Source organism: Tetrao urogallus, assembly GCF_951394365.1.
Source record: "Tetrao urogallus genome assembly, chromosome: Z".
In the NCBI taxonomy this organism is placed as follows: domain Eukaryota; kingdom Metazoa; phylum Chordata; class Aves; order Galliformes; family Phasianidae; genus Tetrao; species Tetrao urogallus.
The window spans coordinates 68,414,975-68,430,916 of record NC_136816.1 but is presented as its reverse complement, the minus strand read 5'-3'; the positions used below and the strand labels follow the sequence as shown (position 1 = coordinate 68,430,916).

The following is a 15,942-nucleotide window of genomic DNA, read 5'->3' as shown; positions in this document are numbered from 1 at the left end:
TGTGAATAAGAAAGAGAATGATATGTTCATCAAACTCACTGTTTAGCACTTCCAGCCACTGCAGTTGGTTGGGGGAGGTTTTAGGGGGAGGAGGAGGAGCGGGAGAAGTATTAGGGCTGTGAGCCACTATTCATTTACAAACTATAATTAATTTGATGTTTAGATTAATTTCTGATGCACTCTCAAAGGTGCACTGAAAGCATTTTTCCCTTATTATAATGTTGATTGCTTATTGGGGAGATAAATCTAACTGTCAGTTATGCACTGACTTACCAAAACTTTCAGACCAAGCAAGCATGTATGCATAAGGAACAGCTGTTTGCTGCTCTCCAGTTAAAGGGACAACTCTGTCTTTTCCCAGAACTCACATTAAAGAAAATCTATACATTGTACACAGGGATTTCTGCTTTCTTTTGTTGCTTAACAATTTATTAGACAAGAATATGTTAGCAGAATTTATCTTCTATTTATCTGTCTGTCTGTGTGTCTACCTTTATTCTAACCATATCTCCTCCCAGATGATAGATACTGTCCATCCAGAATATTTCCAGAAGTTATGTACATGTTTGTACATACCTATGCACGAATACTCACAATCATTTAAAACATTTTCACTAGTGGTGTAATTAAATGGAGAAACTAATTACTGCAGGGTCTTTGTGGCTACTCATTTAATGAACTTCAGAGGAGGAATGGCCATTTATGTGACTAATGGAAATGACTGATGGTAAGAGCTAACACCACAAGAAAGAAAAGAGGAAAAAGAAGAAAGAGAAGGGAAGGGAAGGGAAGGGAAGGGAAGGGAAGGGAAGGGAAGGGAAGGGAAGGGAAGGGAAGGGAAGGGAAGGGAAGGGAAGGGAAGGGAAGGGAAGGGAAGGGAAGGGAAGGGAAGGGAAGGGAAGGGAAGGGAAGGGAAGGGAAGGGAAGGGAAGGGAAGGGAAGGGAAGGGAAGGGAAGGGAAGGGAAGGGAAGGGAAGGGAAGGGAAGGGAAGGGAAGGGAAGGGAAGGGAAGGGAAGGGAAGGGAAGGGGGAAGAGGAGAGGAGAGGAGAGGAGAGGAGAGGAGAGGAGAGGAGAGGAGAGGAGAGGAGAGGAGAGGAGAGGAGAGGAGAGGAGAGGAGAGGAGAGGAGAGGAGAGGAGAGGAGAGGAGAGGAGAGGAGAGGAGAGGAGAGGAGAGGAGAGGAGAGGAGAGGAGAGGAGAGGAGAGGAGAGGAGAGGAGAGGAGAGGAGAGGAGAGGAGAGGAGAGGAGAGGAGAGGAGAGGAGAGGAGAGGAGAGGAGAGGAGAAAAAAGAAAAAAAGAAAAAGAAAAAGAAAAAGAAAAAGAAAAAGAAAAAGAAAAAGAAAAAGAAAAAGAAAAAGAAAAAGAAAAAGAAAAAGAAAAAGAAAAAGAAAAAGAAAAAGAAAAAGAAAAAGAAAAAGAAAAAGAAAAAGAAAAAAAGAGTTTAGAAAGGGATTAAAGACTTAATGGTCTGGGCTTCAACGCAATCCTTCAGCTTTTGGAACAGGAAGAGAACTTGATGGAGTTGTCACTTGTGTCTGCACAGCATACACACTAGATTTTATATAGATGAACCCTAGTTATATGCAGTGATCCTACCAGTGCTCCAAGGACATATAGTAGTTTCAAACCCAAACACCCTCATGTGTAGAAATGCCAGGGAGTTTCTGTAGTGCTACTTTCATTTGGTCCAGAAGTTTCTGTTCAGAAGTAAGAAATAGCAAATCAGGCAGCCCCATTTCTGAATTCAAAGGGATTGATCTGCTAAACATGAGTTTTCCATAGCCTACTCCTGTGAGACTGCAAAACTACAAGAGATCTAGGCTATCCATTACATCTCTTTTCATTTCTGTTTTACCAAGATCTATCTCATTCAAGGCAAACTCAGTCTGTGGAATGGAAGCTTCTGCATCAATCCATCCAACCACCCAAGCATTCCCACATAAATGTCTTCAACTTCTTTATATCTGTCTGTCCTTTCTCATTCACCGCACAGGACTGCTTTTCAGCTTTCTGAAGTCTGTCAGCTAGCTCATTACTGAGCAGCTGTTCAATAGATCTTCACAGTTCTGTGCTTGGCCCCAGGCCTTCCTTCCTGCACAATACTCAAACCCTGCTATGAATATGAATTTATTATTATTTCCTCATCTGTTTTCCTAAGGCCCTTCCCAATAGAGCATTTGTGAGGTTTATGGGGCTGAGTAACAGCATTTTCACAGTGATCATGTCATCCTCATTTCACCAAGGGGGTGGTGAGACATAGAGATATTCAAAACTATTTATTAATCTTGGATGCCTCAGCTGAGATTCCAAGAGCATGATAGGTCTGTCTGTCTGTTGTCTCAAAATACTTAACACAATGCAGGGTATGCTATGTTTATGCAGGTACAGACACGCAGTCTTTATACCAGCAAAATCTCAAGTCACAAATCAACAGAGCATTAAGCAGAAAGCAACACACAGTAAAGCTTCAACTGCACCACTAAACTAAAGAGACCCTACAAATCAGTGCATGTACTGTGCCATGACTGCCTGTATCTTTTTAATGTTTGAATGCCTTTAGCTCTAGTTTGGCCAGGACATGTTGGATGTGGCTTAGAGTTGGCAAGGTACAGGGACTGCCCTTAAACAGCAGTACAGAGAAGACCACCCCTCTTTTTGGAGCAAGAGAGTGCAGACATAAAGATACAAGCCAGGATGTGCCATTTGCACTCAGATCCTGTGTATTTTGTTTACTAGTAACAAAATGTAGACTTGGAGATCTTATTAAGGAATTTTGTGATGTTACTTGCCCAGTGTAAATGGGACATTATGGAAAATGTAGGTATCAAGTCTGTTTCTCCAAGGCAACATTTGGTTGTATAACCACATCAAGAAACCATCCTTTCCATGCCTTATTTACTGTATATTCCAACACCAGCAATATTAAGTTTGATCCATTGCCATCTTCTTCACCCTGTTATTCATTCTCCACAGTAATTAAAACAAGCATGCAATGAAAATTACAAAAACGTGTGGCTGGAAGCAAAGCCTTAATGCATATACAAAGCAATACAAAATTAAAGTTTTATAGATAATATCAATTCTTGCATTTTTAACTCATGAGTGATTCATTTTGCAATCTTGTCATTGTTTTAATGTATTGGTGCATGCAGTATCTTCCCTTTTCAAGCAAGTGAACCAAAACCAATTCATGAGATGAGATGAAGGTCTTCAGATAAAATGTAATGACGTCTTAAAAGGTTGTCTTCAGGAAAACAAGTTGCAGATCCCCATGAAATAGGTACCCTTCTTCAACATACCAGTTTCAGTTCTCAATTTCAAATCCCCAAACAAATTCAACTTCAACCCCGCTCTCAATCTGTACTAGATTACAGATGTATAAGGATGTAAATATGTATGTTTTATATATATTTATATAAAAATATTTCTCTAATACTGAATATCAACAGATTATCAAAAACAATGAACGCAACTGAACTAGAGTTGCTTAAGAGCAGCTTAAAAATAACTGTATAAAATTTGCCTAAGCAAATCTGAGGAAATGATGAAACACCTGTTGTTAGCTTGCAGCTGATTTTTGTAAAGGAGTTAGTAAAATCCAGATGGAACTAGATATTCTGATTAGAATCAGATAACGTCTATAGTCAAAATACTCTTGTGTTAAACCCCATCAAGAGGTGTTCCTATTAAATCCTTTCTGCTTCCATTATCTAAAGGATGGGTGTATAAGTATTGGAAATACGAGTGTATAGTTGAGAATAAGACTTCATAAGCCTTTAGGGTATATCCATCGTACCTTGTGAAGGTCACTGGGATTATTAATCATAAATTGTGGAAATTGCTGTTTCTCCCTATTTATAGACTCACAGAGCCTTTCACAGACCTCAGGAGTCCAACCTTCTGCCCAAAGCAAGGTCAGCTATGGAATTGGACCTCAGGGTTGCTCAGGGATTTATCCACTTAGGTCCTGAAAACCACCAAGGATGGAGATGCATTTTGTCAATCTGCTCTAACATCTGCTAACCTTCATGGTGAAAAAGCTATTCTTTATGTCCAGCCCAGATTTCTCTTGTTTCAGTTTCTTCCCCTTGTCTCTCATTCCCCACCATGTACCACCATGTTTTGTTTTCCTCAGAGGGCAAGTGTTCAGACTGTGGTCATCCTTATGGATCTATGCTGAACTCACTCCACTTTGTTACTGTCTTGCCTACATTGAGATTGGGTGCCCAAAATAGCCGTAGTATCCAGATGTAGTCGAGTGCTGAGCAGAGAAGAATAATCACTGCCCTCACTGATTGGCTGTGCTCCTTGTTAACAGAGCTCAAAATGCTGCTGTTCTTTGCACACCACTGACAAGATCCTCTAGAGATGTAACCCATTTAAAACCTAGAGACACTGGGCCTGAGCCCTTTTCCACCATCCTGGCATCCCCTTGATATACTAACAGGTATATTTACTGTTATAAAACAGAGGAGGTCCTTGTAACATCTAAGTGCAGATAATACTGTCTTTGGCTACTTCACAGGCAAGAGGCTTCCTCCATTTTTGGCATATACACCTTAAGAATTAGATTATTCATACCACTTACAGAAGAATTTGTCTGATTGTTGTCAAGATAAATTTCTAATCACCCTTTAAAATCCTTCCCCAGTAAGGCTTCCAGAGTTTGTAAGGTATTTTCCTTGGTCATTTTGTATCTCCTCAGCTGAACAGGCTCCAGAATTATTGTGTTACAGAGCTTTTAAAAATGCTTATGAAAGAAAAATACCTGTTTCTATACTCCAGGAGTCAATTCAGGATCTACATTTTAGGAGGTGCATTATTATTCCATCTCTTCAAATCAAGATTCCTGTCCAAATTATCCATCACCATTCTGCATTTCTTAGATCTTAACTTTTTCGAACCAAAGGTGTTTTCATAAATCGGTTTCCCGGTGATAATTCTACTCCTCTTATTTCAATAATGAAAATATAAGTGCAATGGATTTTTCTGTCTCCTGCTCGAGGCTAGACCAAGAGTTTGGAGGGATCACTGTGCAGGTGCTCCAAAGCCAGATTTAGATCAGGTGGTTGGCAATGAATAATATAACTCAACTCCTGCAGAATGAACATTACCCTTCTGAGGAACTGTAGAGGGACTTTCACTAGGTTTCACAGAGATCTGTAGAATTCAGGATACTTTTTCAAAGGCCATTAGTGGTGGATTCTCTGTTGGCAGACCCAGAGGAATCTACCAGCAGCTACAGTACAAAATGAAGTCATTTATTTCCTGTTGATGGTAATGACAAAAGAAGCCAAATGATCATATCTGTTCCATCATGGGTTACCAAATATGCAGAGGTCTTACACTGACACTGAAAAGACCACAGATGTAATGGTGGATCTGGTCCGGTACCTTATCTCCCGGTTTAAAATGTGTAAGACTTTCATTTCTCCTCTTGGTACCTAGCATAGCCCAGTGCCAGATCAAAAAGTACTTATTAATATATTGAGAACCTTTCTCTTTTATTTTGCTTCCCAGATGACTCATCGCATATGAAGTTTTTTGCTGTTGATTTCACTTCTAGTTTTGTTCACTGTTTTTCACTTAATAACCTCCATAGAAAGTAATGCATTTTGTAAAAAGTATTGCCAAAAGCTGCTCATCATTATTTCTGCCTTCTGAATAGAAACTTCTGAACTTTGCAACAAGAGAAGCTTGCTATATTTATTAGGTTGCCCCAACCTACCGATAATGGGGTACAATAACATAAAGGGGAGAGATCGTTAGTTTTCCATCTAAGTAATGATCAGTGAGGAGTAAGATGAGGATTCTGAACATTGCTGATTCATTCTGAACATGAAGAACTGTCTGTGGTCAGTAGTGAAATTCAATGCATCATCCTGCTGGTCCAGGAAGGATGACTGCTGTTTTCTGCAGTGTTCATGCATAGCTTATTTATCAGGAATCTAGAAGTTCAGTGGGATCTAAGAAAGAATTCTATGGAAAAGAAGTGGAGATTAAGATAATAAATGGACTGGGACACATTTGTTGGTAGCTTCAGTAGCCAGTCTCTTCTTGTTTATAGTGTACATCTCCAACAAAACCAATGTAAAAATAACCTTCATTTGATTCAGCAACATTCAATGCATCTTTAACTCAGCACCTACTTAGATCTCACTCAGAGCTAATTCTTTGCTTCTGGTTTTACACCAGAAGTAGAACTTGTCTTCTTAAAAGTTCCTTCACTTTTCTAATTATGTACTTTCCCCAAAAGTCTTATACTGACATATCATGAACTCAACATTCACAAGGAAATCTCAAAAACTAAGTCTAGAAGAGTTATTTCTGTTTGTGAAGGCAGTTAGGAAATTTCTTCAGTTCCGTTTATCACCCATACAGAACCAAGTATCATTCACTTATCTGTATGTGATTCCTTGATGGTTAGATTGCTCCTTATGAGGAAGATATTGAGTAGGAACATTACCTCTCTTTTAGATGAAATATAGTGCTTCTTTTTCACAGCGCACATGTATGTATCCAACATATCCAAGTTGATCCATGAAGTCTTCGTGTGGTCTCCAAAGACTACCTGAAGCCCAAATCCTTCCCATTTGATGACTTCAACTCCTTAGTAGAATGGGTAACCCCACAGTCCACAGCATTAGACATACAGATACACATCCTTTAGATGGAGAAAGAGCTTTTAATGTTGCCTTTGTTCTTAGGATGAGAAATCTGTTGTGGTTTTCTTTAATAGCTTTTTCTTCTTTTTCTGTATTTAAAAGAAGTCAGTCCTGATCATGTGCCCTGTTTACAGATGTGTGTGAGTCAAAACTCCAGATCAGACCATGCAGTAATTTAAACTGTCTGAATTTTAGTCAAATCTTGAATTTTAATCACGTGCTTTCAGTGTAATCATGGCAATAATATCTATATGAAAAAAAAGATTGTGAAAGAGGAGGATAACAGAAATGAAAGTCTTCTTGGTTAGAACTAGAATATTGAGGGTCAGCATCTACAGCCCTCAAAATTTTTCAGCAACTGCTCCTTTAAAGCAGCATCTGGAGAGCATCCAACTGACAATGCACAAAAGCAGGGACCACTTCTCTGCACATTCAAGATCACACTGCCTCCATTGTATGGAAGTAGCTGCTTGGGATGAAGGGAAGGTGACACAGGGAAGAAGCTCATGTATTTCTAGCTACCTTCTGCACTGGGTGTTCTGACCTTTAGAGAAAGTTAATCATGCCATCTACTTTCACTCTTCATTTAATCTCCCCTTCCCATCTGTTCAGTTTCTCTCAGCTGGAAGCAAGATGAAGAACGAGTACCAGTCAGCTGTCTCAGTGGTCCACAGCTCACACTTTGGGGCCATTTATTATAAGGCATTAGCATCAATTGTCACCTTTGTCATGACAGTTACCACAGTCCATGCCAAATAAGTAGGCAAGAAATGATTTTCCAGTATCTCAAAAGTGAAATGAACAATAGACAGACAGACAGACAGATATACAATATCAGAAGGGACTGTTCTGATTCTTTGGACTGAGTTCCAAAGTAACATATGCCAGATACCACACAGCTCATGTGACATGTTCAAACCTTCTGCTTGAGTCATAGCATCCCTTTTAGAAAATCTCTTAATCAAGATTTCATGTGATAGGTGCTCCACTCCCATTGCTAAACAAGATGTTCCAAAATAGTTAATTACCTTCACTATTTAAAAAACGCAGACTCAGTGTCTTATTTCTGTTTTAAATTTGTCAAACGTCTGCTTCCATCCAGTGGAAGTTCTTTTTTTCCGTATTACAAAACCCCACATTCTATTAGAGATTATTTATAAATTATGATTGGAAAGTTATTTAATATTCTCCTCAATAAACTATGGCACCTATTATTACTTTTTCAGATCTAGAATTACTCTTGTAGCTCTGAATAATTTTTAAAATATGTATATTTTAAAAGAAATCACCTGAACTAAATGCAAAATTCCAGTAAGGATTTTTCAGAGTCTTATTCACAGGCAACATCACTTCACTTTCTCTAAAGGATATTCCCCAGAGATTGGCTTTGTCCAGAGACTGTACTGAGCCCTTTAAGTATTTCAGCTTAATCCTGAGAACTCATGTATTTGGCTATTATCAAGAAACTTACATTCTTCTTATAAGCGCTATTTTCTAGGGAATAATTCTCCTTTTTATGAGCTGCCCATATTTTTTTTTTCCTGTGGATACTTAATTCTGCATTTGGTTGGGTTAAAATGAGCACTATTTAACCGAATCCAGACTACATAGTGACCCCAGTCAGCCTGACTTACTCTGTCATTTTTTACCACTTTCAGTATGACTGGAAAATTTTACCACCAGTTACTTTAGATATCTTCCAGGTAGAGAAACTAAAAAGCACAGAGATTTTATGCACTCCTGGAGGAGCCTACAAGAAACACTTAGATATTATAACTCATAATTTACTTTTTTTTTTTTTTGCTGGTATATCAGTTATCCAATTTTTTAGAAGATTCATTTGAGCTGCTTTTATTTTTATAAAGGAAATCTCTCTCAAGTACTCCAGAAGAGTTTAACTGTACTCTATGAAAGCTTACTGTATTAACCCAATTTGCAATTTCATGAGATCAAGTTCATTTGATAGATTCTATTTTACATGAAACCACACCAATTAGCACTGATTGTACACCTTTTAATTCTTTGTCATATCATCTCATGTCAACACTTTCATAAATTTACCTAGGCTTATGAAAGATTAACTAAGTTTACTAGGTCATTTTGTTTACATCCTTAAAAATTAAGAAAAGATGTTGTTTTTTTTTCTGGAACACTTTGAAGCTTTTCTAATATTCCATAAATATCTAAAATGAACATTAATGGTTCAGCAAATTTCTGAGCCAATTCTTTGAATATTCTGAGGTTCCAGTTATCTCATCCCACAGATGTGAAATATTTAATAGTAGTTGTTTAGCATAGTCATCAGTTACTGACTGTTCATACATTATAAAATGGATGGATGGGTGGATGGATGGATGGATGAAGGCATGGAGTGTTTAACTGGATAGACAGATCTCACTTGGACATGATTAAACATCAGAAGGTTAAATATTCCAAAAAGTCATCCAACTCTATTAGACACTGGAAAACAACTGAAGTGCTGTGCCCTTGATCTGCAGACATACTCCTTTATTGAGTATTCCAGTACCCATAAATCACCTTACAATACAATTTCTTCCAATGCACACATACATTATAGAGCTACTTACATACAGATTGTATCCTGAAATTCTTTACAGCACTAAAAAATTGCAAGCAGCTACTACACTGTGTAAAGAACATAGCAAGGTAAAGACCTTGCAAGGCAATTAAAAGAAAGCCTCCATTCTCTGATAAGACTAATAAACATGGGAAAAGAGAAATTGAGCAGTCTTATAAATGAAACACATTGAAGTAGCAAGGAAAAGCTGAGAGGCGGGAGGTCAGCTCCTGCTGGAGGGGGGAGGAGGATGGGAGCTTCTCCACAGAACCCTTCCTACAAAGGAGAAGGCTCTTTTGGTTTGAGCACATCACAGCTACCTTCCCAAAAGAAAATGCCTCCTTGCATGTCACCTTTCAGTGGTTGGTAACAAAAGCAGTGAAACCACATTCTGAAGAAACAGTTACAATAGTGGCATATTGCATTAGTAATTAATTCCCTAATTATTAACACAAATGTTTTTGGAAGAAGGAAAGTGTAAGTAATTGCCAGTGCTTTCTGCAGCTTCCACTACTTTGCTAGTCTGGTTCAGCCCCCTCCTATCTATAGGTAGCAATACTTTACATTCAAGGGAAGCAAGGGGCATGGACTTCTCCTTCACTAGTACCAAGCCCATATGCATGATGGTTCTTCCCTTTCACTGCATAGGAATTTGCCTCCACATGCACAGATCCTGCAGAACATAGTATCTTCCTCTTTTCTTACATTTTCCACTGCTGACACCAGTGTGAGTTGAATGAAGGGACAAAAGTTCAGCAGAATAAAATTGTCTCCTTACCTAATGACATTCACAGCTGCAGCAACAAGAAGGGCTAGGAAATATCCCTCTCTTGTTAGTCACACAAATAGGATGACAATCAGAATCAGAAAACTGTAACTCTGCCCCACCCCTCCAAAAAGTAGTAATAAGGACCATCTGTATTTTCATGGGAAACTCTTACAGAGTGCATTGCTGAGATTGTATTTGTGTACAGCGAGCATCCAGCTCAGGTATCCAATAATTCTTAATTTTAAAACAAGTTAAATATTTATTTCCTTGAGGTTCCTATTTTCCCTTCCACTGCCTGAGAACAGCTTAGTTACATGAGTAGATCTGCTGTAGAAACATCTGCCCCAAGTTCAAAAGACAGGATGAAAAGTTTACATCTGGATGTGCTACTGTCCATGACTTCTTGACTTCTATTTTTGGGGATGCTCAGTGTAGTTTCCATGTACTGCGCTCTGTCTAGAGGAAGGCTTTCACTGAAAAGAAGCAACATGTTCTTCCAGCCTGTTAGATCATCAAAATCCTGTTTTGCACATTAACCGCTAATTCTCCTTGTGGAATGCAAAGAGAAACAGAAAACTCACAAAGACCAATTAGGAATCCATGGGAACCAAACGATGTGCTCATTCAGGATTGCACTAACTGCGCAAAGTAATTCATGGCCATGCAGAGACACTACTCACTGTGAATGAAAAGTTCACAGTCACAAAACAGTCTTCAAATGTGCTCTGAGACAGATTGTGAATTCCCTCCTTTACCATCTCAGCTGGTTAAAACACAGGATAATCAGCTACGTAGAAACAATGTTCTGGTGTCAGGAAAAGAAAGCCCCAGTACCACCGATTCCCATGGAAAATATGGGAGTTAAATCAAAACTCCCTCCAAGACATACCCTTATTTCCATCTGTAGGAAAAGTCATGCAGGAAAAGATCCGGTCAGGAGAAGTCATGGACTCCAATGTCAGTATCTTCTGGAAGCTGCTGTACAGTCAGGAAGATTAGATGCCCTAAGCTGCAATCCTAGCACATTTCTTGATTCTTTGCTGCTTTGATAAATCATTTATTAGATCAGCCTTTTTACATAATCCTAGAGAGGAGAGGAGAGGAGAGGAGAGGAGAGGAGAGGAGAGGAGAGGAGAGGAGAGGAGAGGAGAGGAGAGGAGAGGAGAGGAGAGGAGAGGAGAGGAGAGGAGAGGAGAGGAGAGGAGAGGAGAGGAGAGGAGAGGAGAGGAGAGGAGAGGAGAGGAGAGGAGAGGAGAGGAGAGGAGAGGAGAGGAGAGGAGAGGAGAGGAGAGGAGAGGAAAACATAAAATAGATTTATCACAAAATCCTGTCCTCCTACCAACCATCTTCGAGCAGGACATATATTTCTCTGATTATTAATTATCTAATGCACAGAAACAGCTTCAAGTTTTTTAACCTCTCCCTTTCTCTTTTGTCCTTTAAGAGTGTAGATGACAATGCAGGGGCGGTGCCCAAAACACAGATAGCTTCTTCAGCAAAGAAAGTGCCAGCATCGTGTTTTGACCCTAAATCTAAAATTCAGAAAGCAAGCACCTTATCTATTTTGTTCTTAGTCTTACGTGTTTAAATCCAGCACATATCAGAAGAGAAACAAAGCTGGATAAGGTGTCAACAGTTCAATTAACAGAAGACTGTCATATAATCTATCAGTAGATATTTGACCTGAAAAGAGAAAGGAATATGATATTGTAAGCATGGCTTGTCTATCTGCCTACCCCTTTATCACTGTGAAATCTCAGCTCTCAGAATAAACTATAGCTTTTCTCTGTTTTGAAGTCCATCCAAATGTCTTCAACAAAATGAATATCACTGCATGTAAATAACAGAAATAGGAAGAGCTGAAAACATCAACAACAGGACATACCCAGACCCTGAAAACTAAAACAAATGACAATAGAGGTATTAACTGCCCTGTCCCTAGGAAGTGCTTATATTAAAAATGCACAGTTAAAAGCATTTGCCCTCCTTTTCCACCCAATATAGCCCCTCCATCCCCAGCAACTAGACAGTAGAGATCTTCATATTACAGCAGTGGATATCAGGACAACTAAGGATAATAAAATAACTAATCCAGTCCAGATCTGTAGGCAACTGATATACCAACAGCGTCAAAGTACAACTCCCAGCTTCATTATCTGGTCTAAATGAAATATAGTGAGCAAATGCACTTCTGATCTCTCTTATTAGTCCCATTTGTTAAAATGCTGTATTATTTACAGCTTTGCACAGACTGAGAAAATGGTCTTAGAATTCCATCTTAAAACTGAAGTGATGATAAAAACCAGAGTGGCTTTGTGAGCTTATCTAAAGGCAGAGTTCTTGCAGACGTATCAGCATCCCAGCACCAGGGCTTATTACCCAATTAAAGGTCTGTCTTAGCAAAAGTAGACAAATGGTAGACCTCCAACACATTTGGCAATATTTCTGGTGGGGTTTTTAAGCATTAGGATTTTGATTCAATAATTAATATTACTTTGAGGAGTGACCCATATAGGCATTAGCCAGTTAACCCAGTCCTACCTGAAGATGTCAGTCCCAACTGCTGAATCAGGTAAACACCGAGTGAAACCTCAGTTTAAGTTGAGTATTCATCTTCACTGCAGTCGGTGCTGGTCCCCGCTACACAGCCACTGGGACTTATAGCACAGTTAGTTGTGTCCCACCAAAAAAATAAATTGCACTCTACGCTCCACTGACCATATTGGCTAAATCTTCATTGATTATTTTAAGATCCCAAGGTGACTTGCTCATAAATGGATGTATGTATAGACACAATCTGAATGTACATGTTTAACCAATAGAAGTACATTACAAGAGGACCAGTTACAAGAGTAGAAATCAAAGTTCACATGGAAGCTAGGCCTCTCCAAAGACATGACATGAACAGTTATGCAGCTACAGACAACTCAGCTTTCGTATTTGGTAGCTGTGTCTATAACAGTAAATGTACCTGGCTCCTTTGTCTAGCACTGGGTCCAGCTGGCATAGAATGACCGACACCCAAACGATTAAATCCTGTTACTTTCCAAAATACCGTGGCAACATCCAAGCTAAGTACTGAAAACAGTTTCTGTGCTGTGTTAATACTCACAGTGTGTCCAGAAATTGGAGTTAGGCAAAAGCCAAGACTGTGTCAAGAGTCTTTCTAAAAATTCAGTGGTATAGGTAATTGAGCTTCACTTTCTCTGAACTTCCCTGGCACAGTTTTGGTTTACTGTTAGAGATATAACTTATGAGTCTCAGACAGGAGTATTAACAGTCTATAGGTTATTTTAAAAAGAACGGTCTTTTTCTATAGCTATATTCAAAGATGTGAGTTATCCAGATAGCACATTTCAAGTTGAAGATCAAGGAAAGCATTTGCAAGGGTCTTTCAGAAGTATCTGAAGATTAGTTCACTCAGGTGAAAATAGGAGGTGCTCATTTTCTTTCTTCTTGCAGAGATCAAGTCACAGAGCATTGTTGACTGATAGATTATTCAACTAGTCAGATGCAAACTGGGAACATTACCAGCCACCTTACTGGCTAAGATGTGATTGCAAATACAGATCCAGTGCCATTTAATAACATTACAGCTCATTGCTCACTATAACTCTAGTTTTCTGTCTAGAGACTGAAGACTGCTGTGAGGGTTGAGCAACACTTCTGCTCACATCTTCAGAGCTGCAGTGTTGGTACTGCGTCACCCAGGTAGCTGGTAGGATAACTGCACAGAGAACCAATTAGTTGGAGCTTTGCTTCAAGAGAGGAGGACAGGGAGGGATGGCTATTTGTTTCATTGGTCTCCCTCTTAAAACCACTTTTGCCACACTTAATAATACAGTTGTCTCACTATGAAGCTGAGATTGTAGGTTTTATGGTCTCTCATAAAGCTATATTATTATCCAAAGGCAGGAATACAGCTTTAATGCAAGAGTGAGAAGATGTGTTTCTGCATATGTGTGTATTCTTGTGTATGCGTGTTTTTTTTCAAACATGAGCCACCCTGTGTCATTTGTGAGGCTTGCTTTCAAGGAGGAACTAGACCAAAGAGGAGGTGTTGCTAAATGCAAACACAGAACAGCCCAAGGCTGTAAACCATGTCCAGTGCTGTTGTCAGGAGCAGGTGTATACCTGGCAGCAAATGCTCAGCATTAGCTTTTTGAGAGGCTCTAAAGCTGTCTCTTCATTTAAGCCTGTCTACTGAGAGACACTGGGTTCCTGGGGCTGATTTGTGCTGCCAGAGCATTGCAGGGGTGGGAAAACAGATGGCTTTGTCTGGAGTGCAGGCTTGTCCAGGCTAGACTTACCTAGGGTTTTTGCTCAGAAATGTTCCTGGCACATACGGACATTTCTGGCAAAGGTAGCAGAAGCAATCCTTATACAAAGTGATGGCTCCCTGCCTCATCAGTATCTCAGTCTCATGGTCACTTCAGCAAAAATCATGTACAGGATGGGCATATGAGGTCTCCTCCTGGGGCTAAATTAAGGAGAAAAGTCACATTAAAAACTTTCCCCAAAGCTGAACGAGTTTGGTGCATTGCACCTAGTTTGATTATGACCTGTCTTGCCTCTTCTTAGTTTCAGATAGCAAGTCTTCCACTGAGACAAAGGATGGCATGTTGGGTGGACTATAGGTACAAAATTCAATCACTGTGGGTGTTTCTATTTCTAGATGCACTCCACAACTGATTGAATGATATGCTGACAAGGTGTGAAACTACCTATAGAAACCATCTTAGGAAAGCACCAGTGTTCATCTTTCTCAGTGGCAGTGTCAACATAAAGTAAAGGTCTGCAGTAACTGCCAGTTAATAAAGCTCCTCACATTGCTTAAGTGGCCAACAATCAAACTATTCATGCCAATGAATACCATAATGGAGAGCTTATTAAATTCACATTTTGCTTATATTGCCATAATAAGAAGGTAGCGGTAGGTGCATCAGGTTCGCTTCATGCTGAATATTAGAAGGCAAAGGAGAAGTTATGTTGGTATGTGATGGAGAAAGTGATGTACTCTGGTCACTACAGAAGAAAAAAGAACAAATGCCTTGAGCCATGCACTGCATCTGCTGACACCCAGCTCTAGGGTAACCCAGATCTTGTCTGTGCTTGATACTGTGACACCAGCATCTGAACCTCCATGCTTCACGTAGCCTCATGTCTGAATTAGCACTCAGACCAGGCACTGAGTCCTGGGGCACTGATCTGTAACAACCCCTCCTAACCTCCGTCCCCTACTGGCAACCATCCTCTCCTCACTTTCCTGCCCACCCACACACTCTCCTACCTGCTCACTCCCTCCTTCCCACCACCCTTGAGCCCTTCCCCATGTTCATTCTCAGTGGTCGTTGCATGTACGTGCCTTGGCCCCCTTCAGCATGTTAAACCTTCTGCCTTACCTCATGTTTTGACAGGTTTTGTGAGTTTTGACAATCCTGCCAGTGCCCAAGCTGCCATCCAAGCTATGAATGGCTTCCAGATTGGCATGAAGAGGCTGAAGGTGCAGCTGAAGAGGCCAAAGGATGCTAATCGTCCCTACTGAGAAGTTATGGGAACCACTGGATATAAAGCACTAGCACAGGTAACTGCATGGGGAAGGGGATGTCAGCTGTGGTTGTAGCCTCTTTGTGTTGTAGACCCTCAAAAAGATTCAGCTCTTCAACTCTCTGGCTTCTGCCTTTTCCACTCAGGCCTCTGGCTAGAGCCACACCACATAGACACACACCTGCACATAAACGAGGAACTGTTTGTGCCTCATTAGAATGAGAGGTTGAAGGATGCTTAAACAAGGGCTCCCCTAGTGGCATCCTGCATCTCTAGGAAGTCTTCCTGGTTGCTAGAGGGGAGGCAGCAGTTATCCAGATTCCTCTTGCTCAGCCAAAGACAGCATTTCTTGCTGAAGAAAATCTGCAATTAAGCAATGGGA

The 15,942-nt window shown here is 40.0% G+C and overlaps 1 protein-coding gene across 20 annotated transcripts in view; it reads left to right on the top strand.

The window, feature by feature from the left end:
- Positions 1–15,558, top strand: part of CELF4 (CUGBP Elav-like family member 4) — a gene marked incomplete at both ends in the record, with an annotated part of 677,504 nt that extends 661,946 nt beyond the window's left edge. For all 20 annotated transcript variants that reach the window (XM_079548776.1, XM_079548766.1, XM_079548777.1 and 17 more), the window contains one exon: positions 15,431–15,558. In XM_079548776.1, coding sequence (XP_079404902.1) covers positions 15,431–15,558 — 128 coding nt within the window. The remainder of the gene's footprint in view (positions 1–15,430) is intronic.
- Positions 15,559–15,942: the final 384 nt, after the last annotated feature.